The sequence below is a fragment of the Somniosus microcephalus genome, chromosome 11, assembly GCF_052327205.1.
Source record: "Somniosus microcephalus isolate GS21.2 chromosome 11, FLI_Smic_1.0, whole genome shotgun sequence".
In the NCBI taxonomy this organism is placed as follows: Eukaryota; Metazoa; Chordata; class Chondrichthyes; order Squaliformes; family Somniosidae; genus Somniosus; species Somniosus microcephalus.
The window spans coordinates 2,723,326-2,750,288 of NC_140997.1; the positions used below are offsets into that span (position 1 = coordinate 2,723,326).

Here is a 26,963-nt window from a genome sequence, read left to right on the forward strand (position 1 = left end):
GGGAGCTCTGCCTTTCCTTGTGAGCAGGGCAGAGGGTCACAGAGTTCCCTCCTGGGTAGGAGATTGCAGGCCGAGCCGGGCAGTGTGAAGGAGATACCGGGAGAGTGAACCCAACAATACAGCGGCCCGTCCGATATGCTGCCGTTCTATCCAAACTTCCGGATAGACCAGCGCTAATGTTGTCAGATACGAAGGTTTTCATCTCGGTATCTGACAACAAACACTGTTGCTCAGCAACAGCTTGTAAACACTTGGCCCAGTAGCTTGGAAGCATCTCTGAAGCTGTTGCTAAGCGACAAAGACGCTTTCCAGAGCCTGCCTGTGAAAAGAATGCTAGGGAGTTTCCCAGTCTGAAATAATACCTTCTGAAATCCGAAAATTTCCGAAAACCGAAACACAGCTGGTCCCAAGGTTTTCGGATAAGGGATAGTCAACCTGTACTGATAGTAGTTATATGAACAGCAGGAGGGAGCGCAACTTAGACAGAAGTGACAGTATCCGGAGCAGCTCTCCCTCCATACCTGGCTGCCTTCAGGATGCTCCTCCTGTGCCCTGTACTTGGGACTGTGTGAGATGACTCGGCCAAGACAGCGAAACTGTTGAGTTTCAATCTATTCACCAGCTAACTGCTAGGCCATAGAAGCTCTCGAATTCAGTGTCATCGGGAGTGAAGAGAAACTGAGGGGAGCGTGTGCAGGACATCAGAATGGAGCCAATGGAGACGGTCACGCTGGATACAAGTCTGGTCATTTCTTTTTAGTCCAATTTTATCCCTCGTCTCCTTAAGGTCCCTACAACATTCCAGTACCGTGCTTAGGTATCCAGTCACCTTGTGTGGGCATAAGGGACCAGCAAGAATGTTTAACCATGGAGGGTAACAGGCGTGACAGATTCGGTCCTCACCCAACACACTTCCAGCAGGGTTTACTTGTACTGATCAGGAGAAAGATCCCGTCCTGATTTTCCCCTCCGCAGGGTGCTGGGACCAGCTAAATGAGCAGAGACTGGGGACTGGACCCAGGAACTCTGGTCTCTGCTGTCCCCAGGGATTAAGATCTAGCTCCGTCCCACAGAGCAGGAGGTTGGAGTTTAGAGCCAGCAGCTGACAGCAGGTCCTAAGAAACAAGAAAACTCTGGACATTTTCTATGCTGACAGGTCTATTTAAACTATAAACATGTACTGTCAGGAAAAAATCATCTGACTTTGAAATAAGACCAAAATGAGTAGGAATTACAATTTTCTGGAAGTTCTCAGCAGGCCTGCTATTTGTATTGAATATACAGGGAAGCCTGTGCACAGAGAAATCTCTACTCCATCAGGGCCAATCTGCATTCCAGACGCCAACACTTCATTAAAACAAAGAGCAACACACTGCAGAATGATGCTGGAAACCGGAAATCAAAGCAGAAAATGCTGGAAACACTCAGCAGGTCGGACAAGGTCTGTGGAAAGTAGTTTGGAGGAAAGGCCATCGATCTGAAACATTAACCCTGCCCGGCTCGCTCCACAGGCCCTGCCCGGCTCTCTCCACAGACCCCGCCCGGCTCGCTCCACAGGCCCCGCCCGGCTCGCTCCACAGGCCCTGCCCGGCTCGCTCCACAGGCCCTGCCCGGCTCGCTCCACAGGCCCTGCCCGGCTCGCTCAACAGGCCCTGCCCGGCTCGCTCAACAGGCCCTGCCCGGCTCGCTCCACAGGCCCTGCCCGGCTCGCTCCACAGGCCCTGCCCGGCTCGCTCCACAGGCCCTGCCCGGCTCGCTCCACAGGCCCCGCCCGGCTCGCTCCACAGACCCCGCCCGGCTCGCTCCACAGACCCTGCCCGGCTCGCTCCACAGACCCCGCCCGGCTCGCTCCACAGACACTGCCCGGCCGGCTGTGTGTTTCGGGCATTTGCTGCTTTTATACCAGAGCTTCAGTGCTGCTGCTCAAGGACAGCTCAAACAGGTTTCCAAAATAGATTTACAACAGTCTTTAAAAATAAAGCCAGTTCTCAAACCTTAGACACAGAAAGGCAATCATCGCGCAAGGAGACAAGTTCACAGCCGAGAGATGAGCTCTGAGCTAAATGTTTAAGCACGCCTGCTGCAGGCTTCATCATAATACTGCGCAAAACCAGGATTAACAAAAAAATAAACACTTGCCACATGAAACAGATTTTGTTTTCAAATCCGAGGTCATGGCTTGTATTTTAGGTCGACATATCTTTTGAAATCTGTTAAAAAATACATTACAGTGAAGCAAAAGCACAATGCATTGAGCAGTGCAAGCAGCTGGTGCACAAGTGTGAAAATGTGTTGTGCGTACACTAAATATATATCATTTATACTCTCTCACACACACACACACACACAGAGAGACAAACACAATATCAGCATACCACAGCATTGAACCACGGATGAAAAAATGACCTTTCAAAGAATGGGAAGATATCATGTAAAGCAAGCAATGGTAAGAAGCAGGGAGATTGGCCGTGCACTGTTAACGTGAGAGTGGAAGCTATTATGGGGACAGACCTCGCTGCTGCTGCTGTGGAAACTGGTCTCCTCCCCCTTCACTTCCCGTGACACAATCAGCAGAAACTCTGACTGATGGTCTCGCCCATAGCCATACGGGGAACCTATACTGACCAGCTGTAACAACCAATCAGAGCAGAGAGTTTGTAACACTAGGTATACTAAAGGAGTTCTTGCATGTTAAGTTTTCAAAAGGTGTAAATTAAATACATTTTAAACTGATTTTTATAACATTTCAAATACAGTATCATGGACGATAGTTTTCAACACTGGTACAGCGGCAATTATGCAAAATAAGTATCAGAAACATTGATCAGCAAACACGTCCGGCTTTCCATTAAGGTCACAGAATCTCGCGTGCCCCAGAATGGCGAAGGGTAGTCTGCCATCGCCCGCTCAGTGAGCCCAGTCATTATATGGGGTGGAGGGGTCCAGTTGAGACCAGGCTTTTTTTGTCTGGGGGTTGGAGAAGAATCACCCATAGGTCTGGCCCTACACTAAGTGCTAGTGGTTAGTTATAGAGCAGCGTTCAAGAGATCTGGCAATGATACCTTTGACAGCCACTTAAATGGAGTGTGTGCAAGCTCAGGAACAGAGGGGGGGGGGGGGCGGGGGGGAAGAGAAGAGTGAAGGGCTCACACTCTTAAAGCAAAAAATTGTTAGAAGTTCCCCAGTGGCTCGGGTCCAAAATATCCCAGGTTCAATTCCTGGTTTGCACTGAGGTACATGATCAGCCAGGGCTGTAGCTGGGGTGTTACAACTAGCTTCAGCACCTCTGGGTTAGGGGAGGGGGGAGAAAAAAAATCAGCAAGGCTTCTACTACTGACTCACTGAGCCCAGTTAGAAAAGGCATGGATGGTTAGGACAGGATGGGGGTTGATGCCCCACATGATGAATAGCCTCTAAACACCACTGCCTCTGCTCATACGTGAAGAATGGTCACCTAGGGGAGGTGTCCAAGGATGCCCAGAAGCTGTGGAAACATACCCTAAGAGACATCCCCTTCAGAAGAGGGGGAAATCCCCCCAAAAAGTTCCAGAATCCCTAATCCATTTTAGTTCAAAAGATCAGATTTAAATTGGAGGAAGGAGAAAATAACGGCACAGATCAATCAGCGCCACTTTCTGGGATATGCAGTACACTATTTGTAACACAAACAACTCAAAACAAAGTGATTAGGATTTAAAGTCATAGTATTTGAATTGAAAATCCTGACTAAATTCAACCCGGAAAGTTACTGTTTTCCAACCAAGCCATTTAAGATCCCTCCTCTGGCACAAAAATACTGACTTCAATCTTTAATTGCCATTTAGCCCAAATCAATTTTTTTTTTAATATAAAAAAGGAGAAACAGCAGTTTAAAAAAAAAAAAAACACAGTTTCCAAAAGAATACACGTTGGCTATACAAAGCCAGTCAGAAAGGCTGAACTGTGCAAGGGATGCTGGGAAGCAGGAAACGGCAGTCGCCAGGGGAAGAATTACTGGATGTGGGAGAGCAAGAGGTTCAAACAATCGACTTTGGTGCACGTGGGCAGGTGGGAGAGACTGCAAGTGATGTAAACAGAGCCAAACGCTCATCTGACAGGGAATGTGTTACATCGCACGCGCTCAGATAAGGGGGCAGGGGTCTCACTCGTCAGGCCAATGATTTGCCTACAAAACAGTCACTTCAAAGTAACGTGTGGCCATTACGTGTGAAACACCGAGGTGTTTGAGAAATGGAATCAGACACTATGGAAATACAAGCCTTATAAAAGGCTAAATATACTGTCTGATTTCCCCCCACTGACCAGGATCGGACAGACGCAGACTGCAGAGCTGCATTATATATATTGGTCGATCTCCCGTGGTGTTAGAGGGCGGGGGAACATTGAGCCAGGGCACGCAGATGTAATTTTATCCGTGTTTTAAAGTCAAACGTTCTGACCTTATTTTTATATTTATCATAAATTCCTAGGTCCACATTTATAAATGGAAATTGTCTATGTAAACCGGTCACACTGTAATCGCACCTTCCTGCCAGTGGTGGCACTGCAGTCACATTATAAATGTGGCTATGCCAATTTATAATGGAAAATGTTGACAGAAAGTATATTTATTTAGGGTAACACACTCCAATTCATAAATCTGCATTTACAAGTCTCATATATAACCTTCCCCCCAAAAAAAGATATTGAAGTAATGCAGCAACTTAAATGTGATTCTGAATGAGGAATGGCAGTGTTCCAGGGGTTAGTGTGGACATTCACCATTAGCACAATCTGATGTACCTAAAATGGCAGACTTGATGTTTTTAGTCAAGGAATAATGAAAAAATGCAGTTATAAATGGAAAACTAACCATGTCCCCAGGTCCATCACACAGAAAAAATTTGGAAGGAATCACAGTCTGAAGCAAGAGTATAATCTCTGACCACTGGAACTCTGCTTACATCACTCAATGCTCACACACCTTTTGACCAGTCATTTTTAGATGCATTTTAAAAAATATTCAGCTCCAGTTCAAAAATCTCCGTTAATTGAGCAGCTATAAAGGTTGAATCAAGAATTTGGTCACACCTCTTTGAATCTGTACTTGGTTCAGCCAACTATCGAGGCTGTCTGCAAATGGCTAATGGTGGATCTGTTCATCGCTAGCAGCACGGTGTGATGCACTGAACTGACAAGAGGACCTCTTGCATTACTCCCAACTATAACCCAACGCTGGATAGATCTCAAAGGCCAACTGACTGCCTTACCTGTTCAAACTTCCAGCCATCAGACATTGTCGACACCATCTGGGTGAGCTCCTCCTCCTGGCACTGCAGCACCCTGTAGACATGCTTGACTGGGATCTGAGGGTTAGAAGAATCAAATCACTCCCGAGCTCAAAGACCCATTAAAGAAATAGTAAGGGAATTACAGATGAACTTTGGGGATTTTTCCAATGATGGAAATAGCGCCGGTAAAATCATATTAAAGCCTGGGAAAGAATCTTAAAATGCAGCTGAAATGAAGACAAGACTCATTGGTACAACTTACATCTCAAAGTTTATAAATGAAGAAGCTGGGTGATGATTTGACAGTGTATATATTTTCACTGAACGCACTCATCCTGTGTACGCGTATAAATTAAGTAATTTCCCCACCAGTTGTAGTGTGTGTTTCAACGCAAACTGGCCCTATTCCATGCCGCCAAATACGCCATGTATTTTACCTAACGGACACTGTCCAACTCCCTGAAAGGACACCACACTTTTTGGTCAACAATTCTCTTCCCTATCCTTCTAAAGGCAACTCCTCGCTCTGGTATCTACCCAGATGGTCATTATTCATGTGATACTAAATGAGTTTTAGCATGTTATTCACAGCTCAGCCTGACCCTACCCCCCTCGCCCCTCCCCCAGAGCTCCCCTCTCCCCCGCCTCTCCCCCCCCCCCCCCCTGCGCTCCCCTCCCCCCGCACTCCCCTCGCTCCTCCCCCATTCCAGTCATTCTAACACAGCCGCAGCCGAGATGAGCTAACTCCGACTGACGGAGACTGGACCCAGGCTCCTTGTCTCACTGGATAAGCGGAGCCATGCAGGAGTTGCACAACACCTTTCAAAGGGTAGTTTTCAACAGGCTGCAGAACTGAAGCTGCAGCTCGACTTGGCAGCTCGTGCTCACTCACTGCTCCATCTGATGACCAAAGCAGCATGCTGTTATCAACACTCACACCATCTGTACAGAGGACTGCAGTCGTCTCCTTCACATCTCTCAATGACTGACTACAGCTTGCAGAAGCTTGGCTTGTCTTCCCCGAGTTTAGAAGGTGGCGGGGTCATTTAATTGAGGTGTTTAAAATGACTAAAGGATTCTATTGAGTAGATACAGTGAAACTATTTTACCTGGTGGGGAATCCAGAACAAGGGGACATCATAAAATTAGAGTTAGGCCATTTAGGAGTGAAATCAGAAGCACTTTCTCACACCAAGGGTAGTGGAAATCTGAAAAACTCTTCCCCCAAAAGGCTGTGGATGTGGGGGACACTTGGAGCTGTCAATACTGAGACAGATAGATTGTTGTTAGGTAAGCCATGATCTAATTGAATGGTGCAACAGGCTCAAGTGGCTGTATGGCCTCCTCTTGTTACTATGTTCCACATGCAGGCTTGGCATTCCAAAGCAGCTGTAGGAGATTGTATGACCAATAATAGAAGGCAAAATGTGACAGCTGTCAAGAGGGAATGTCACTGAATGAGCTCCGAACATCCGTCCATCATTGGGAACAGTTCAGCTCTCTCTTCAACACGGAGTCGCTCGCGCCCAACCTCCGCCCACCAATCCCCCAGGATCAGTTCATGTATTTGCACTGGGGCTCTTTCCGCTCACCTGTAACGTTTTGCTGTCTCTTTCTCTTATCCTGTCTTTCACTAGCTTTATTAATGATGTGATGTTGTAAAACTCCGCTTCCTCCAGCACACCTGAAAGGGACAAAACCAACGTCAAGTATTCTCAATCTAGAATACTGCAGAGTTTCTTTTCAACCACAACTCAATCATTTGCAACTCTTGGGTGTAAAGGAAGAGTTTTAAATACTGCCTTTTGCTGGCAAGGTCCATATCCATTACTTTGTCTTATTCAACAAAAGGCCTCTCAGGAGGAGAGCCATCGCGGGGGTTCACAGCTGAGAGTTTTCAAGGACCTCACTGAAGTACAGAAGCTATTTAGTAGCTTAGACAAAGTCTCAAATATAAACTAGTGAAAAATAAATCCAGAACAGACACAGAAAGAACCGCTTCACACAAAGTGTGGCAGGTGTCTGGAATAATGAGACCAGCAGAAACACAGAATTTATGAGCACTCAAAAGAAGTTGAATACGAAGCTGCGAGAGTTTGAATACAAGAGGCTTTGGTAAGTCAAACAGCCTTTCCTCATTGCTTTCGTTTTAATCCAAGAACATCATAAAGATAAAGAAAAGTTGAAGAGGTAACAAACAGGTCTTGCCTTCCTCTGCTAAATCTTTATTAATAACCAGCTTCCCATGTCGCAGGTAGTTCAGCACAGGCCCAAAATAGGTGGGATCGCGGTCTATTAGATAGGCACCAGTCTCGTCCTGAAATTTCAAACAGAATAGTCTGGTTACAAAAATCATACTCTGCAAGTATTTACTAACATACATAGTTAGTTTAATCAAATCATCGTTTTAACCCTTTAATTGTCTTCCCATAAGCCTTTCTTTTCCCAAATAGCACACATCCATGTAGTGTGGCTTACTAATATGGTCTCTATAACCTGTCACAAATGGCACTAAGGCATTCTAAACCCATCAAGCCTAGTCGATTCAGATTTATGGAGTCTGCGTATCACTCTGATCTGTTTGCACTCACTTCCCCACCCCAACAATTTCACTTCCACTTACAGCAACTTTCATTCCGAAGTGTCAGCTTGGTTTACTTAGTAGCAGTAATGCCTTTGAAGGACGTGGGCTCAAGCTCCATTCTGAAGCACATAATCTAGGCTGACGCTCCAGTGCTGTACTGAGGGAGTGCTGCGCGGTCAGAGGTGCCGTCTTTTGGATGAGGCTTTAAATTGAGGCCCCTTCTGCACTCAGGTGCACCAAAATCCCGTGGCCTATTCAAAGAAAAGCTGGGCATTCTCCCCAGTGTCCTGGCCAATATTTATCCAACATCACCAAAATGAGTTATCTGGTCGTTTATCTCATTGCTGTTTTTAGGATCTTGTTCTGTGCAAATTGACAATCAGAAGTGACTTCATGGGCCATAAAGTGCTTTGGGACGACCAGAGGATACGAAAGCTGCTATAGAAATGCAAGTATCTTCCTTCTTATATAGCCCCACTCACACTGAAGAAAATCTCAGGAGCACTTTCCACAGAGGTGGACACCTCTGAACACAACGCAGGAAAGATTGGGGGGGGGGGGGAATGTTGATTATGGTGTGCACAAGACTGAAGACATTTGTGACTGACTAACATTCCCGATGCTGGGAGGCGTGAGGAAGGTTTGTATATGCCAGCATCAAACGATGGCCCCAACACAAAAATACCAGTGGCAGCATTTACATCGATCCCCAATGGCCCTTTGCCCCAAGAGCTGCTTCCCTGACGTTTCACTGCTGTTGAATTGTTCTCACTGCTGGGCCGTCTCCGACAGCAAGCTCACAGCCCATTTAAAACAAAACCCCGAAAATCAAAGTTTATTTTGCCTGGATGGAAATTTACATCGTTTTGTATTAAATATTCGGATTAGGGATAAACAAGGCGGCCACAACCGTTCTGCAATGACAGGAAGCTGCATCAAGGAACTTGTTCAAAAGGCCAATAGCAGAACCAAGCACAGTCGAGAGAGCGCTCTGCCCAGTACGAGGGTTTGAACAAATGGCAATCAATCTCCAGGTCATCCTGCACCTCCACATGCCCCATTACTAAAAACCCACAGCATGTAAAGGAAAAACTCAGAAGTAAACACATATACTGTAGCGCAATCGGAAAAACCGAACTCGGTCCAATTTAGCTCCCGTTTCTGGAATACAATTTTGGTGGGGGGGGGGGTGGAGAAATAGAGTCAAAGAGTCATAACTGCACAGAAGGAGGCTATTCGGCCCATCGAGTCCGTGCCGGCTCTCTGTAGAACAATCCAGTCAGTCCCATTCCCCCGCTCTATCCCCGGAGCCCTGCAAGTTTATTTCCCTCAAGTGCCTATCCAGTCTCCCCTTGAAAACATTGAGTGTCTCCGCTTCCACCACTTCCGTCGGCAGCGAGTTCCGGGTCCTCACCACTCGCTGTGTAAAAAAGTTTTTCCTCACATCCCCCCTGTATCTGTTGCCCAAAACCTTAAATCTGTGTCCCCTAGTCCTTGTACCATCAACTAGTGGGAACAGCCTTTCCCCGTCTAGCCTGGAGTGGGACAGGCATAGATTGATTGGCACCCCATCCACCACCTTAAACATTCACTCTCTCCACCACCGGTGCACCGTGGCTGCAGTGTGTACCATCTACAAGATGCACTGCAGCAACTCACCAAGGCTTCTTCAGCAGCACCTCCCAAACCCGCGACCTCTTCCACCTAGAAGGACAAGGGCAGCAGGCGCATGGGAACACCACCACCTCCAACTTCCCTTCCAAGTCACACACCATCCTGACTTGGAGATGTATTGGCCATTCCTTCATCGTCGCTGGGTCAAAATCCTGGAACTCCCTCCCTAACAGCGCTGTGGGAGTACCTTCACCACACGGACTGCAGCAGTTCAAGGAGGCGGCTCACCACCACCTTCTCAAGGGGCAATTAGGGATGGGCAATAAATGCTGGCCTTGCCAGCGACACCCACATCCCAGGAACAAATAAAAAAATCGCTCCAAGACCACCCCTCAGTGCAAAACTGCTCCTCCAGGCACAGAGCCCCTAGAATAAAACACACTAATATAGGTCAGCCTAGTGGGGTACTGTACTACTGCAGAAAGCCACAGCCCTAAGAAAGTCTGAATGTGCTGAAAACTCTGAAGGCAATGGATGTGAAGATGAGTTCTGAAAATGTAACTTTTGCGACTAATGCATCTGCTGACTGCAGGTTAAAAAAGTTCAATCTTGCTGTGTGACAGTGTTGGTCATTGAGTTCGAATGTGCAGCACTGTAGAAGATAGGAGGAGGCGGCCATTCGCCCCCTCGAGCCTGCTCCGCCATTCAATGAGATCATGGCTGATCATCGAAACTCAGTACCCTGTCCCTGCCTTTTTTTTTTTTGCAGGCTCAATGCCCCATTTCAGTTCACGTTCTGGCGTGAATCACTGCAGGCAAGAGCGATTTGATATCAGCTGCAGTATCTTTCACCCCAGCAGTCAAGGGAGAATGAAGGGAAACAGGATGTGCTGCCTGGCTGATAACTACACCAACAAGCTGCCTAACCAAAGGAAAATCCGGTCATACCCAATGCTGCGAGACAGAGACCAACTGCACACGAGATCCTGGCTCTTGGTAGGCCAGGAGCTGTCAGGGGTGGTCTGTAGACTATCGTCCTTTGTAATCGAGCACATTGGATCAGAGTACATTAACACAGTGACAATCACACCCCATTGGCTTGTTGGAATGTGGGTACATTACTGCATTTTGACTGCGTGTGTTTAAACTCGAGTCAGGATAGAGGACAAGATAGGTTTCTTTGCTCGAAATCTTTTACATTGAATCTTGTATCTCTGGCCCCTTGTTCTTGACCCTTAACTACTGGAAACAGTCTGTTTCTGTGTCTCTCTCTCTCGAACCTGCTGACCGATGCTAAGGGTCAGGTGTGAGGGTGCCCAGATAGCCATTCTCCATCGGTCAGCAGGCACACAGTAATCTGACTTTAGGGGACAACCCTGTCTGATCACCCAATGTCCACACTGGATCATCCTCCTGAACAGTTATGTTCATCTAGAGTAAGATGGGCTAAAAAGTAGCAGATGGAATTCAATATCAGTAAGTGTGCTGCGAGGCATTCTGCTAAAAAAAAATACCAGCAGTAATTATACTGTGAATGGGAGTAGGCTCGGTGCTGGGGGAGAGCAGAGGGGACATTAAAGGTAACACCTCGGGTTAATAAGGCTGTAAAAAGACTTAATAGAATTCTAGGTTTTACCTCGAGAGGTATAGAATATAAAAGCCAAGAGGTAATGACGATCCTGTATTAAACCTTATGACCACAGTTGGAGTACAGGGCTCCACACTATAGGAAGGACAGTGAAGCTTTAGAGAGGGTACACTACAGATTCACCAAGATGCTGGAAATACAAATACCAAAAAAGGACCGAGTTGTTTTTATATCAAGCGAGATTCCCCAAGGGCTACCATCAGGAATACCAGGGTTCTTAAAAAATGGGTCTTGCAGCCTTAGTGAAGCCAGCAGGTTCATTTCAGGGATCCTATGTGCAGGCAAGCACTGTGCACTGGGAGCCAGTGGCACTCGCACAGCATGGGGCCAAGAGGAGCCTCAGACAGCCGCACCGAGGGCAACCCGCATCCAGCCGCGCCAGGGGCAGCCGCATCCAGCCCAGCCCGCATCGAGCCGCGCCAGGGGCAGCCGCATCCAGCCCAGCCCGCATCGAGCCGCGCCAGGGGCAGCCGCATCCAACCCAGCCCGCATCCAGCCGCGCCAGGGGCAGCCGCATCCAGCCCAGCCCAGCCCGCATCGAGCCGCGCCAGGGGCAGCCGCATCCAGCCCAGCCCAGCCCGCATCGAGCCGCGCCAGGGGCAGCCGCATCCAGCCCAGCCCAGCCCGCATCGAACCGCGCCAGGGGCAGCCGCATCCAGCCCAGCCCAGCCCGCATCCAGCCGCGCCAGGGGCATCCAGCCCAGCCCAGCCCACATCGAGCCGCGCCAGGGTCAGCCGCATCCAGCCCAGCCCGCATCCAGCCGCGCCAGGGGCAGCCGCATCCAGCCCAGCCCAGCCCGCATCCAGCCGCGCCAGGGGCAGCCGCATCCAGCCCAGCCCAGCCCGCATCGAGCTGCGCCAGGGGCAGCCGCATCCAGCCCAGCCCAGCCCGCATCGAACCGCGCCAGGGGCAGCCGCATCCAGCCCAGCCCAGCCCGCATCCAGCCGCGCCAGGGGCATCCAGCCCAGCCCAGCCCGCATCGAGCCGCGCCAGGGTCAGCCGCATCCAGCCCAGCCCAGCCCGCATCCAGCCGCGCCAGGGGCAGCCGCATCCAGCCCAGCCCAGCCCGCATCGAGCCGCGCCAGGGGCAGCCGCATCCAGCCCAGCCCAGCCCAGCCCGCATCGAACCGCGCCGAGCCCAGCCCAGGCCGGGGCAGCCTGCGCAGAGCCCAGCCCAGGCCGGGGCAGCCCGCGCCGAGCCCAGCCCAGGCCGGGGCAGCCCGCGCCGAGCCGAGCATCCAAATACATTTAAAAGATATTTGAAAAGTGGATGCTGCGATTAATTAAATCCTGCTGTGCTGCTTACCAAATCAGTGTAACGCAAATGCTTTAGTTACTGTCTAAACTCTTTAAACAGGAAGCGTGAGTGGTAGTTGTATAGTGGAAATGCTTTTGTGAAATTATACTGGGGCAGAATGGCCAAAACTTTCTGTTTAACAGTCACAATCTAATCGATGGGCAGAGTCAGATCAAAATCCTGGTGTTTCCACTTTGTGAGAGTGGCTCCGCTCATTATTGACCAGATTCCAATATCTTTACCTTTCTAGTGGATACTGATCCCCTCTGGAGCCTTGCAATACCACCACTCTGAAGTACAGTGTAAAAAGCAAGCACATAGGATTGGAGGTCATGGGTGGAACCAAGTTGTGTTATTAGTACTGAGCATGATGTATTGCACATAAAGCAGGCTGAGGGTTGGGATTTAGTGAACCGCATCCTTTATTGGGAAGAAAGCACACTAACCTGAGCCCGTTCCAAAACATGATGCAGAAAGACTTAACCATGACGTAAGCCTGTGTTGGATCTGGAGAATATTACAAGCTGCAACACGGTCAGGCAACTGGGCAGCAGCAGAGACACAGCAGCAAAACCACCGACAGCAAAGCACCTCAGGTGATTCCTTCATTACAGGCTCAACACGTATGGTTGGGACGGTAACAAGATGGCTGCTTCTGGATAGATGGCTTTCAGGTAGGTTTTACTGTGAAACAGGCTAGAAACGGTTTAGTCACGAAGATTACATGGATTTCAATCACACTCAAGAAAAACAAAAATAGCATGACAAAGCATCAGTTACCCTATTGGATGTTCATCAAACCCCGAGTTTTGTTCTTTTCAAGTTTCAAAAAGGGTCCGTTTCTCTCTTCCCGCCACTCCCCACAAAAAGCGCAGCGAGTTTATGCCACAGTAACTGAGCCACAACAGCCCCTGGTCCTTGGGAGGCCATAGAATTTCACAGCTCAGGAGGTGGCCCTCAGCCCACTGTACCTGTGCCCGTTTTCTGAAAGTTATCCACTTAGTCCCAAACCCTCTGCCCTTTCCCCCAGCTTTTTAAATTTTCCTTCTTCAAATTTTTATCTGTGTCCCTTTGAAAACCTATTCTGGACTCTGTTTCCCCTCTATTTCTGGAAGGGCACGCTACGTCTCAACATCTCTCTGTGGAATAGAACTTCTCGTAACCTCTGGTCACTTGGGTGAGGTATCGGAGGTGGATCAGCACCCATGGAACCAAACCCCAAGTAAGGAGTCAATGCCTTCAGGAGAGATGGGCAGAAAATTGGCAATAGGAATAATGTTTAAAGGGGACAATTGTGCATCCGAGTTTCAGCAACATTTCCCCTTCTCTCCGGAAGGCAGTGCATTATCTTGTGAAATAGCAATGTAAGCATAAAACCCAGAGTTTTATTCTTTCCAAGTTTCAAAAAGGGTCCATTTCTCTCTACCCCAGAAGGAATTTTTCGACAACGCCATTCGTTCTTGAATGAAACAACACTCGAATCCAGGGAGGAGATCGACACAAACTATTTGCTGCTCTTAACGCAATATTGAAACATGTAGCAGTGAGGTGACGATACGGTTTCAAATACAAGGCGCTGGAAACCCCTCACTGAATGAAGTGGAGGAGCCATATTGATTAAAATGGCTGAAACTCCAAGTACCCTTTTCATCTTTCTCTTCCTTTTTTCCAATCCCACCCTCGCATCAAAGAAATAAGGTCACTTCTTTCATGAGCAGGAAAAGCTGCCTTAGGAGATTTCAAGATATTTATAAAGCAGGCGGCTAGCCCAGCACTCTGTCATCATCGGCTGGAACGCCAATTAGAAGAGCAGGTTTGTGAATCAAAACCAGAAAATGCTGGAGACACTCAGGTCAGTCAGCATCTGCAGAGAAGGAAAAGGTCAATGTTTCAGACAGGGTCCTACTTCAGAACTGAAAACTGAACCATGAACAAGCATTTTATTATCAGAATGAAAGGGGAGAAGGGGAAGGAAAGAACACAAACACACACTTTGGCACCTGACCATGGAAACAGCTGGATTCAGCCTAACCCCTCCAAAAAAACTCCTGCAAATGTCCAGTACAATTGTCTTATGAATGTTCCAGGCAACACCTTGAGCACAGTGTCCAGTTCTGGCCACCGACACACACTGGAAGAGGTGCAGCGAAGAGCCACGAGGCTGATCCCAGCACCAGAGGCCTGGGAGAAACCATCCAATCACTGCATTGCCAGTATCACTTGACATTACAATTTGTAGACTGGTTTGGACGATTGGGTGGCCAGGAAACAAGGGAGATTATTCAACTGCTGGAGGCAGTGCAGAGAAGAGTCATGAGACTTGGTATTCAGAGGGACCGCGAACAGGAGTCACAGAGTTAACATGCAGGTACAGCAAGCAATTAGAAAGCAAATGATATGTTGCCAAAATTGTACAGGACCTTGGTGAGACCACACCTGGAGTACTGGGCACAGTTTTGGTCTCCTTATCTAAGGAAGGATATACTTGCCTTGGAGGCGGTGCAACGAAGGTTCACTAGATTGATTCCTGGGAGGAGAGGGCTGTCCTATGATGAGAGATTGTGTAGAATGGGCCGATACTCTCTGGAGTTTAGCAGAATGAGAGGTGATCTCATTGAAACATACAAGATTCTGAAGGGGATTGACAGGGTAGATGCTGAGAGGTTGTTTCCCCTGGCTGGAGAGTCTAGAACTAGGGGTCACAGTCTCAGGATAAGGGGTCGGCCATTTAGGACTGAGATAAGGAGGAATTTCTTCACTCAGAGGGTTGTAAATCTTTGGAATTCTCTGCCCCAGAGGGCTGTGGATGCTGAATCGTTGAGTATATTCAAGGCTGAGATCGATAGATTTTTGGACTCTCGGGGAATCGAGGGATATGGGGACCGGGCGGGAAAGTGGAGTTGAGGTAGAAGATCAGCCATGATCTTATTGAATGGCGGAGCAGGTTCGAGGGGCTGAATGGCTGACTCCTGCTCCTATTTCTTATGCTTTTATGAGATTGACCCCCCGTGTCAGGGTCTGAGTTCTGATAAAAGACTTGGGCTTTCAGCGGGGACAGGAAAGATCCTAGAGGTGAACTGGGCACAGGCAACGATTCAACTGCTTATCTACAAGAAAAATTCCCCAAACCGCAAGACTGCCCAAAACAATCTTGTAAAAAAAAACAGGTAACATTTTCTTTGTAATAGGGACCAACATAAAAGTACAGTTTCAGCAGCAAACTATTGTAGGAACTGAGGCTGGCTAAAAACTCTACAATAAAGTAGTAATAACTCTTCCAAGTCTTTCTCTCACTCCCCCAAAAAAGACCGCAAACTCCCACGGTAAGATAGAAATTCAAAACAAAAACCCCCAGGTCCGTCAACACCTGGAGAGAGAACACAAGTTGAAGTTTCAGGTGCGGACACATCAGAACTGGACTTCCCTGGCTCAGCTATTAGTTACCACTGTCCAACAGGCGCTGAAGCAGATTGCTGCTTATTCTGGATACAAGCGAGCAGAAGCTCAGTCCCTTGTGAAAATGTGCTGGGCCTTTTTGCCTCGCACATTTCAGGTGCATCAGGGGACAGGTTGAATCCAGCTGGGGGAAGATGATTGTTAGTTCTCGCCCAGGGACCTGAACCGTTCCAAATTATTTTCGGCCCCAGGGCTTCCCCTCTGTGGAACAGAGCTGCTCGTTGTTAGTTCTGCTCCAGTTAGTTGGAACTCGATATACAGCTGAGCATTGACCTGCAGGGACTGCGCACACAGACTGGTTATGATGAGGGTCTGTAATGTGGCTGCCGATAGCAGAGTATCACAGTAACAGAGTCAAAAGCCAGGAGATAGCAGCGTTACATGCTTGTAACTAACTCCTTCTGAGCTGAGGGCAATAGACGTGGCATAACATTTTCACTCTTCCCGTTTCAACAGTAATCAAAAGTTGAGCAAGTTACTAAATTAACAAAAGCTTCTCTTCTACCAGGGATGGTAGCAGCTGAATTCACACCTCAACACAGCGGGCTTGTTTATCAAACCAGATATCTGGTTCATTTCCCCGCGATGTAAAGCATACGCAAATAAGTCAGAACACTAAGCAGTGCGAGCTATGGTGTAAACAACATTTAAAGTGCAAAAAGCCACTGGGGGATGGTTGCAATTGCACTCTCGAAAACAAACCAGGTGTAGCTAGAAAACCATCACAACCCCCACATCCTGGAGCTGTGGTCAGTCACACGGACGCCAAGCTCAGCCCACTCACATCATGCTTTCCAGCGAGCAGATGGATCAATTGCTCAAAGAATAAACTGAAGGCCAGAGAGAACCTGGGTTATTTGATTAATTTGAGTGTTAATGCAGTTAGAAGAGGAAAAGGATGAGATGAGGTGTCCACAGCACTATATTGTGCCGCTCTCTATTGTTGGGGCTCCGTATTTACAGCTTTTAGTTTTTGAAAAAGGGAATTGTTGTAATTTTTGGACCTTTTGAAAACCGGTTAAAATTGGGGGTGGGGCAAGGAGAGGGAGTCTGCAGTTCAGTTAGTATTGGAGGATTTGAGTTTGCAAACGGCCCATTCCCAGCTCCATCTCCTCCTCACAGTGGAGGGGATACAAGCCTTTTAAAGGATGCTTCAAAGAACTGACCATTTTATGCTCACCATGCGGTAAAAGGTGATGGGCTTAGAGCAGAGCGAGACACAGAGCCTCAGAGGCAAAGTCAATTTGGGGGAAAGGAAAGTGTAGCAGCCTTTTGTTATGTCCTTGTAAAGGACTGTAACATACTGGGTTGCATCCTTAAGGAAAAAACACAAGGCTGAGACTCGGATGGGGAGATTAATTATGCGACGGGAGAATTGCTGACTACAACATCAATTATTAAGCACAAGCCTCAGCTGCTTCAGTTAATCTATGCACCCAGATATTACCAGTTTTTAAAAATTGCCGTTCCCGAGCAATTGTTCAGCAGGCTCATTTTCCCAAATGGTTACACTTCCACACTGCCGAGTAATGAGCACTTGTGTGTAATGAGGGAGTCGGCTGGTGGGGAGGGGGAGTGTGTGAAATATCTGAACAGTACGGTTTACTCTGATCATTTAACACATTGCCAGTCCCTACACAACACAACAAATTGCAGCTGTAATGGAACCGACATGAATAATGCAGAGCAACACTGAAACTGTCCGCTGGTGGAATTACAATGTGGCCTTCAGGGAAAGTGCACTGCATGTCAGAGTGAGCAGTGGGTAATAAAGGAAAGCATTTAAAATGTCTGCCATCAATCTCGACTCATTTAAAACAGCCCATTAGCAAATCATTAAAACATTTGCTCCTGACTCACCAAATAGGTTTTTCACGAGTTTTTTTGCTAAAATGCAAGTTCTAATCTGTACTTTCAGCTGCTTTTATATCAACAGTGTGCTGCTGATGGTAGGCCCACTATAATATAACGGGGCCACACAGACCCACGGAGGTAACTGGACTTGCCCGTTAGTATTTCCTGAGAATGTGGCCTGGTGATGTGGATACTGACCCTCCGACATAGATATGGACATGGGATTGGAGAGTAGTGCTTGCAGATTGTGCGTCTCCTCGAGTGTCACTCCACTAAAGACCCCACCCAAATAGAGAAGTCCTTTAAAATGACATCTTGCAGCATTCCAGTCTCCGCATTCTCCTCACATTGTTTAAGAGGCACCATACTCCATTGCCTATCCATAGATCAGGCAGATGATCTGCTACCAGGCCTCTGTCACTCTGGAAATGCCGACTAAATCAGACTTGCGCTCGGCGAGCTCCTGATGCATTCACTAGGGAAGAATGTGGTAACCATGCAAGTTACAAAGGTGCTGCTTTACTTTCGGTCTGATCTTTTGCTCTGCTCACTGCACTGGCTGTGAACGTTTTACAAAGACGGGCATGGGAGGGATTTGTAAAGGAGGCCGAGAATTTCAAAATCATTGCCCTCAAGGGCAGGGAACTTGTGGAGGTCAGCGAGGGCGAGGACAATACAGGAGTAGGACCGAGTACTGGATGGGAGGTGGCCAGTGGATGTTAGAGAAAGGAGCTCCAGAAACTCATGATGGCACCATGGGAGAAATCAAGCCTGGAGGTGACAAAGTGAAGGAGTGTTCTGGCAGTGTGGAGTGAGCATTACTACAGCAATGAAAGAAGTGGGTTCTGAGCTCATCTCTGGGTCAAGCAGAACACACAGGTTGTGGACTGAGAGTTCAGGGGTATTATACAGTGAGGAATCAACACCTATAAAAATGGGACAAAATATGTTTTTTAAAATGAGGCGTTAAACCGAGGCCCCCTTAGGTGGATGTAAAAGATCCCACGGCACTGTTTGAAGAGCGGGGAGGTTAACCTGATGACCTGTCCAATACATATCCATCAACCACTAAAAACAGATGATCTGGTCATTTATCGCACTGATGTTTCTGGGACCTTACTGTGCACAAATTGGCTCTTGCATTTACCTACATTAAAATAGTGACTACATCTCAAAGGAACTTTATTGGCCGTGTAACGCTCTGGACCGTGAATCACAGAAACCCCACAGTGCAGATAGAGGCCATTTCGGCCCATCGAGCCTGCACCGACACATATCCCACCCGATCCCCGTAACCCCTACACCAACACATATCCCACCCTATCCCTGTAACCCCACGTATTTAATCCCCCTAACACTAAGGGTGAATTTATCATAGCCAATCAACCTAACCCGCACATCTTTGGACTGTGGGAGGACTGTAGTATCAGATAACTGATACTAACCTGAGATCACAATCAATGCTGTGACCTTAGCAATACTGCTCAACTAACTAGTGCATTCACAGGTCCTTAAGTATGCAACATGTAAAACTTGTTGCCTATCGAGAGCCTATATCCTAATTAGTTTAGGCAAATGAAATGGAACATACTCCAGGCTCTACATAATGGGGCACCGGGTGGCTCCCAGCACTGTTTATTCAATGCAAATTCACTCTTAAAATAATCCATTTCATTCCTAGTTAACTATGGAGGAGGACTAGAAAACAGTTTATCAGCCCAGGTGACTCTACTTTGATACCTGCCATAACGGGAGTGAAATCTCAACGATTTGAAAAGATTACCAGCCGCAGAATCTCTGGGAATGTTTTTTTAGTAAGCAGGACACATGGGTAAAGTGAAATTCTGTTCAACAGGAAGAGGTATAGCCGTATTATACAAACCATTCTAGCGCTAGTGCTCGATTCTAGTGCTCGTTGGGTAGCTCAATAAATGCTTGTATTTATAGAGCACTTAGAACGTAGAAAAACAGCACAATGAGTTTCACAGAGGCATAAGGAAATTGGAAGTGAGGATAGCCCCTATTGTCTAAGTCCTGTCCGAGCAGTGACGGTGCTGAACGAGGGGGCGGGCGGGTGGGGAGTAGTGGGCACAGACCCATGTTGAGGAGAGTTGGAGGATGCAGGCGTTAGAGATCAGCCTTTCACCACTGAAACACAAGTTCAAGTCCAGCACAGACTACGAGGATGAAAATCTCCTCGGAGAGATGCACAAAACCTAGTTTTCCTTCAGTTATTTATGCATTTTCTTCCCAAAGCCTGTATCATTACCTAGTTGAGGCTTCATGTTGGCTACCTGTTCCTAACTCTCCAATGGCTCCAGAGGTTATGGTTGAATAGTCCAGAATACCAGGTGTGTATGAATGAATTACAGACCAACAAACTCTGGTCTGGATGGGGCTTAATCCATTTGAATTCTTTTATCTTACAACAGTTTGTGATTCACTGCAGACATTATTTAGAACATACATGTCACCATACTATTACTGGAACATTCGTGGACACAATTAACCACGGGCCATCAGGCAAGTTAAAATATTGGGGAGTAGCACATACAAATCTTGCTAAACTAAACCAAGCTGGACAATGGAAAGGATCCGATAATCATCCTGTCTGGTAGAGCGGGCCATGGCCAAGCTCAATGCCACCATTCAATCCCATTAAAAGTGATATATAGGAGAGCAATAGTCTAACCTGCCGCTCAAATGAAGCTTCTAAACTGCTCTTGCTGTTTACAGTGTCGTGTAAAACCCTTTATTAGATTACTTCTGAAATAATGGATATCTGGAAAATCTTACAAGGCAGCAATGAGCATCAATTCCTTGCACAGATTACCAAGTTTTATCCTTTGATTTTAAGTAAGAGATACCAGGGAAGGCAGACAGAGATAAGCCTGGTGATGGCAAGACTAGATCTGGTTAAAAGATAAATCGAGATGACACGCTAGGTGTAACGTCAATGCTTGGCATTGCGCACGGTGCTAGTCACTGAATGAGTCATCTGGAGACAAACAGCAATGTTTACATCAAGTGCTAGATGACTAAGATACAAAGTTTTTGACAACATCAGAGTCTCACTTCAGACTTTTTTTCCCCCAAAAAGACTCAAGTGAAATAGAATCAAAATGTTGGAACAAATGAATAGGATTAAACCAACAACAGCTACAGTAACACAAACCAGGGCGAGGGAAACGAGGCTGAGCTGTCTATGGAGGCACAAACCCTTCCACAAGAGCAACCCCGAGCACGTGGCATCACCATCAGCGAGTTCAGTGCTGGGAGCAGCAAAAGAACAAGGGCTGTGGACAACCGGAATAAATCTGGCCTGCTCGGTTTATATCATGGATCAGGTCTGATGGGCCTTTCCTGGTTACATAAAAGGGGCAAAACTGGAAATCTGCAATTGGTCTAAAGTCTCAACACACATTACTGTCTGAAAAGCACTCAGATGTCCATTATTTCAGCCCAATTCTGTGTGTGTGTGCACATCTTGAGTATTGTGTGCAGTTTTGGTCACCTTATCTGAGGAAGGATGTTCTTGCCATGGAGGGAGTGCAGCAAAGATTCACCAGGCTGATACCTGGGATAGCAGGAATGACGTATGAGGAGAGATTGGGTCGATTGGGCTTGTACTCACTGGAGTTTAGAAGATTGAGGGGATCTCATCGAAACCTATAAAATTCTAACAGGACTGGACAGACTAGATGCAGGAAGTATGTTCCCGATGACGGTGGAGTCCAGAACCAGGGGTCACAGTCTAAGGATAAGGGGTAAGCCATTTAGGACTGAGATGAGGAGGAATTTCTTCACCCAGAGAGTGGTGAACCTGTGGAATTCTCTACCACAGAAGGCAGTGGAGGCCAATTCATTAAATATATTCAAGAAGGAGTTGGATATATTTCTTAAGGCTAAAGGGATCAAGGGATATGGGGAAAAAGCAGGGACAGGGTACTGAATTTGGATGATCAGCCATGATCTCGTTGAATGGCGGAGCAGGCTCGAGGGGCCGAATGGCCTACTCCTGCTCCTATCTTGTGTGTGTGTGTATGCACTCGGTGAGGACTATACAGAAATCCTGACCAATTTCCCCTCTGACTCCCCAACCCAGATCACAAAGATCAAAGGCAGCAATCCCATCTGCTGCCCCAGCTCGGATCAGCTAACTCAGACCAGCGAGAAGGCTTGGGACCCTCAGAGCTGTGTGGCTTAGAACACCAGAGGAGGCAGACTGTCCCCCGATAAGACTTCTTTTGGCAGGAATATCTGCGTGCGGATGTTACTGGGGGGTGGAAATGCAGAGAAAACGGCTGTGTCTCGATGAAGTGGAATTAATCCATATTGTTGAAGAGTCACTGGGTTAATCACCCTGACTGATAATGCAGCACTCAGACTGGTTTTATAACTCATTCCTAAACCACTTTCCTCCTGATTGCAGCTGCACTCGAGGATTAAACAGAAATGTGTAAAACCAAACACTCAGCATTTTAAATAGGGAAGGTGAGTCAACGGAAGATGGAGAGCTGTACTCAGCAGCAAACACGGCACTCACCTTCAAATGAGGCCACAGTTGCGAATGTTCAGAGTGGATACAGCACCTTTCACCACACTGTCGGCCTTCAGACTCCACTAAGACCAGCTTGCTCAGACTCGACATTTTTAAACATTCAAAAAAATTGTTCAACATCTATTTCCACCTAGATTCCACCGTCCAGTATGACTAGTGGTGCAGGGTTCCTGGCTCGGTTACTGTGCTGAAGTCAAGAATCAATGCACTATGGTCCTGAAAGAGTGAGTAAGAATCAATGTCCTAATCTGTGTCAAAGACTCCACTTCAAGGGCAATACGTAACCGGCACCAACTTCTATATAAATCGAGGGCAAATCCCACCTGACCCTCAGTCTAATAACACAGACCCTCCCACAATCTTCCCTCTATGTTCTTTTGTGCGCGGTCCCTTTAACTGGCTGTGCGACCCAGTCAAATTTTCACGCATGAACGGTTTCTTCCATATAAACGCCAGTGAGCGGCCTGCCTGCGCGGGATCTCCAGACCACTGCACGGCCGCACAGCTTAGCGGGAACGTTGCCCTTCCCCCGACCACGTCAGACAGGAATTGTTAGTGAGACACAGGCGTGTGCACTAACTGTACATGTGCAGCTTCTTTCAAGGAGTTTGTAAATTCTGACTAATTGCACATGCATAGTATGAACAGGGTGGACGTGCCAACACGGGAATTGCCTCATATTACTGGGCGCTGAAACTCCCTCCCTAAACCTCTCCGCCTCTCTCATCCTTTAAGACGCTCCTTAAAACCTGCCTCGTCATCTGTCCCAATCTCTCGTGTGGCTTGGTGACAAATTCTGTTTGATCGCGCTCCTGTGAAGCGCCTACATTAAAGGCGCTATATAAATACAAGTTGCTGTTGTTCACTACTAACATAAAACGGGATATCAAAAAAACCAAACTAATGACAAACTTTAGATAGACTGCAGTCTACAGGGTGCAATATTCAGATATTATTGCTTGAACATCTACTTAATATTTAACCAGTAATAATTAAAAGTAAAAATAGATTTTGGAAAAATTGCAAGTTCATCTTTTTCAGGAAAAAAATGGCCAAAAATGTTGTGCTTTACATTAAAAAAAAGGCTTTTAAAAAAGCATCAAATGAGGCAATTAAAAAACGGCCTCAGTTGCAGCACCTCGTGTCTCTGGGCCAGATCGTGTCCTTTTAAACCTCACTCATGTCAGGATCTGAGTGCAGAGTCTCGGCTAACGCTCTAGTGCAGTGTCCAAGGACACACCCTCTGGACCAGAGGTTAAACAGATGTCTCAGCCAGGCAGACACTGAAGATTCCAGTGCAATATTCTAACAAAGCAGGGAATCCTTCTGGTGTCCCAGCCCGCTCGACCAATACCAAACACTGGTGAACTGTTCATTCTGCAGTTATGCTGGCAAGCATTGTATTCCAAAATTATTTATTGCGCAGTGAGTTTCAAGGTGTTTTGTATAACTACAAGTATTTCCATTTTATACTGCAGTTATGAAAACCATGCACAAAATCTCTGAACATACTAACAGCATATATGGGTTTGGTATTTAATAAGTGAAAGATCAAAAACTGCGTCTTAGGGTTTGTTTCTGGCGTTTACTCCCAGTTGAACACACTTGCCAATTAACATGCACCATAGTGCTAGAGGTTGCTGCCGATTCTGCGACATCTTATGTTGCTCTGTACCCCGGTTCGACACAATAGTTGACAGTATCTTGACTGGGACTTCAGTGATGCACGCTGGTGGCCATGACATTATTGTATCGTGTCCACCTGAGACACGCAATGCTCAGCAGCAGATAGTTAAATCCAGTAGGTCTAAAATTGGGCTGCACCTGGGAAGAACAAGTTCAACAATCTGCTAGCAGGGTGCTGTATCGCTGGCACGGACGGTGGGGGCTGCTGTTTAAGGTGATGGTGTGTGAAGCATTAAAGCTCATTAGCTTAAGACTTTGATCCCAGTGCGGAGCGCTGAATCCTGAAGGAACGGAGTAGCCTGGGGTCTTTACACTTGAACGGCTCACGGTATACCAAATAGCAAACTGCACAGGAATGGTCAATCCAGACAATTGTGTAACAAACTTTCAAATAGGACCAGGAGGCACGGGTTCAAACTAGTGAGGGCTAATTTAGGGCTGATGTCATCAAGATCTTCACAGCGAGGTCGGCACATGGAATGGACTGCCAGGAAAATCAATGGAAGCAAAACTCCCAGGAGTTAAGAATCAGCTGGGTGTTTGGGGGGGGGGGGGGGGGGGAAAAAGAGGGAGAAAGCCTGTAGTTACTTCCTAGATGGATAAACTAGAATAAGCTGAATGAATAGGCTTCCTCACCTGTCTCTAGCTTGTCATAGAGTTATACAGCACGGATAGAGGCCCTTCGGCCCATCGTGTCCGCGCCGGCCATCAAGCCCTGTCTAATCTAATCCCATATTCCAGCATTTGGTCCGTAGCCTTGTATGCTGTGGCATTTCAAGTGCTCATCCAAATGCTTCTTAAATGTTGTGAGGGTTCCTGCCTCCACAACCCTTTCAGGCAGTGAGTTCCAGACTCCAACCACCCTCTGGGTGAAAAAGTTATTTCTCAAATCCCCTCTAAACCTCCCGCCCTTTACCTTGAATCTATGCCCCCTAGTTATTGACCCTTCTACTAAGGGAAAAAGCTCCTCAGTATCCATCCCCCTCATAATTTTGTACACCTCAATCATGTCCCCCCTCAGCCTCCTCTGCTCCAAGGAAAACAAACCCAATCTGTCCAGTCTCTCTTCATAGCTGAGGCGCTCCAGCCCTGGTAACATCCTGGTGAATCTCCTCTGCACCCTCTCAAAAGCGATCACATCCTTGGCCTAACCAGTGTTTTATACAGCTCCATCATAACCTCCTTGCTCTTATATTCTATGCCTCGGCTAATGAAGGCAAGTATCCCATATGCCTTTTTTACCACCTTATCCACCTGTTCCGCCACCTTCAGGGATCTGTGTACTTGCACACCCAGATCCCTCTGACCCTCCGTCTTGCCTAGGGTCTTACCATTCATTGTGTATTCCCTTGCCTTGTTAGTCTCCCCCAAAGTGCATCACCTCGCACTTTTCCGAGTTAAATTCCATTTGCCACTGTTCCGCCCATCTGACCAACCCATCTATATCGTCCTGCAGACTGAGGCTACCCTCCTCGCTATTTACCACCCTACCAATTTTTGTATCATCCGCGAACTTACTAATCATACCTTTTACATTCATATCCAAGTCATTAATGTAGACCACAAACAGCAAGGGACCCAGCACCGATCCCTGTGGCACCCCACTGGCCACAGGCTTCCAGTCACAAAGACAACCTTCGACCATCACCCTCTGCCTTCTGCCACTAAGCCAGTTTTGTATCCAATGTGCCAAGGCACCCTGGATTCCATGGGCTCTTACCTTCTTGACCAGTCTCCTGTGCGGGACTTTATCGAAGACCGTACTGAAATCCATGTATACCACATCTACTGCGTTACCCTCATCCACACACCTAGTCACCCCCTCAAAAAATTCAATCAAATTAGTCAGACATAATCTTCCCTTGACAAAGCCATGTTGACTATCCCTGATTAATCCTTGCCTCTCCAAGTGGAGACTAATTTTGTCCCTCAGAATTTTTTCCAATAATTTTCCTACCACTGATGTTAGGCTCACTGGCCTGTAGTTCCCCGGTTTTTCCCTACTTCCCTTCTTGAATAATGGTACTACATTAGTGGTTCTCCAGTCCTCTGGCACATCCCGTGGCCAGAGATGTCCTGAATATATGTGTTAGAGCCCCCGCAATCTCTTCCTTTGCCTCACACAGCAGCCTGGGATACATTTCGTCCGGGCCTGGGGATTTATCCATTTTTAGGCCTGCTAAAACCTCCTCCCTCTCGATGTTAATATGTTCGAGCATATCACAGTCCCCCCGCCCTATTTCTATGTCTACATCGTCCTTCTCCATAGTGAAAACAGATGCAAAAAATTCATTTAGAACCCCTCCTACATCTTCCGGCTCCACACACAGATTGCCACTTTTGTCCCTAATGGGCCCTATTTTTTCCCTAGTTATCCTCTTACCCTTAATATACTTATAAAACATCTTAGGATTTTCCTTTATTTTGCTCGCCAGTGTTATTTCATGGCCCCTCCTTGATCTCCTAATTTCTTTTTTAAGTATCCCCCTGCACTTTTTGTACTCCTCTAGGGCTTCCTCTGTCTTTAGCCTTTTGTATCTACCTAATGGCAACACTGCGGGCCCAACACTGCGGGCCACTATATGGTGTGTATTTCGAAGGAGAGAGAATGAGGCTTCTGATGAAAATAAATGTTCTTCTAATTGTACGCTTGCGGGCTATAGTGCCAACAACCCCTTTCCATTCCATATGCTTTCCCACCTTATTATTCAATTACTGCAATCATCGCAGCCCTGGGGCCATCAAAATCCAGAGCCCCCAGAAATCCAGCACCTGCCCAGAGCCGGGCTGCGACAGTCGCATGAACTGTACCGACAGATAGAAGATTGTCCCACAGCTGATGCACTGACAGGGGGTGTGGGAGAACCAGAGGGCAACACAGCAATCAATCTGCAACTCCCTGTGTGATCCCAATCGGAGCCAGGAGAAGGCAGACACTTTCCTGGAGGAGATCAGAGAAAATCGCAAATCAGCAGGATGATTCCTGGGATGA

The 26,963-nt window shown here is 47.2% G+C and overlaps 1 protein-coding gene across 3 annotated transcripts in view; it reads right to left on the reverse strand.

Moving 5' to 3' along the window:
• LOC147110260 (BTB/POZ domain-containing protein KCTD5-like) overlaps positions 1-26,963 on the reverse strand; it is a 68,887-nt gene that overhangs the window by 19,949 nt on the left and 21,975 nt on the right. The window contains exons 2-6 of one of the 3 annotated variants that reach the window (XM_086000042.1): positions 22,271-22,501; positions 7,479-7,587; positions 6,863-6,954; positions 5,250-5,345; positions 2,512-2,628 (exon numbers count right to left, since the gene is read on the reverse strand). In XM_086000042.1, the coding sequence (XP_085856168.1) occupies positions 2,512-2,628; positions 5,250-5,345; positions 6,863-6,954; positions 7,479-7,587; positions 22,271-22,405 (549 nt within the window). In that variant the 5' untranslated portion in view covers positions 22,406-22,501. The remainder of the gene's footprint in view (positions 1-2,511; positions 2,629-5,249; positions 5,346-6,862; positions 6,955-7,478; positions 7,588-22,270; positions 22,502-26,963) is intronic. The other 2 variants (XM_086000041.1, XM_086000043.1) reach the window with 2 other exon arrangements.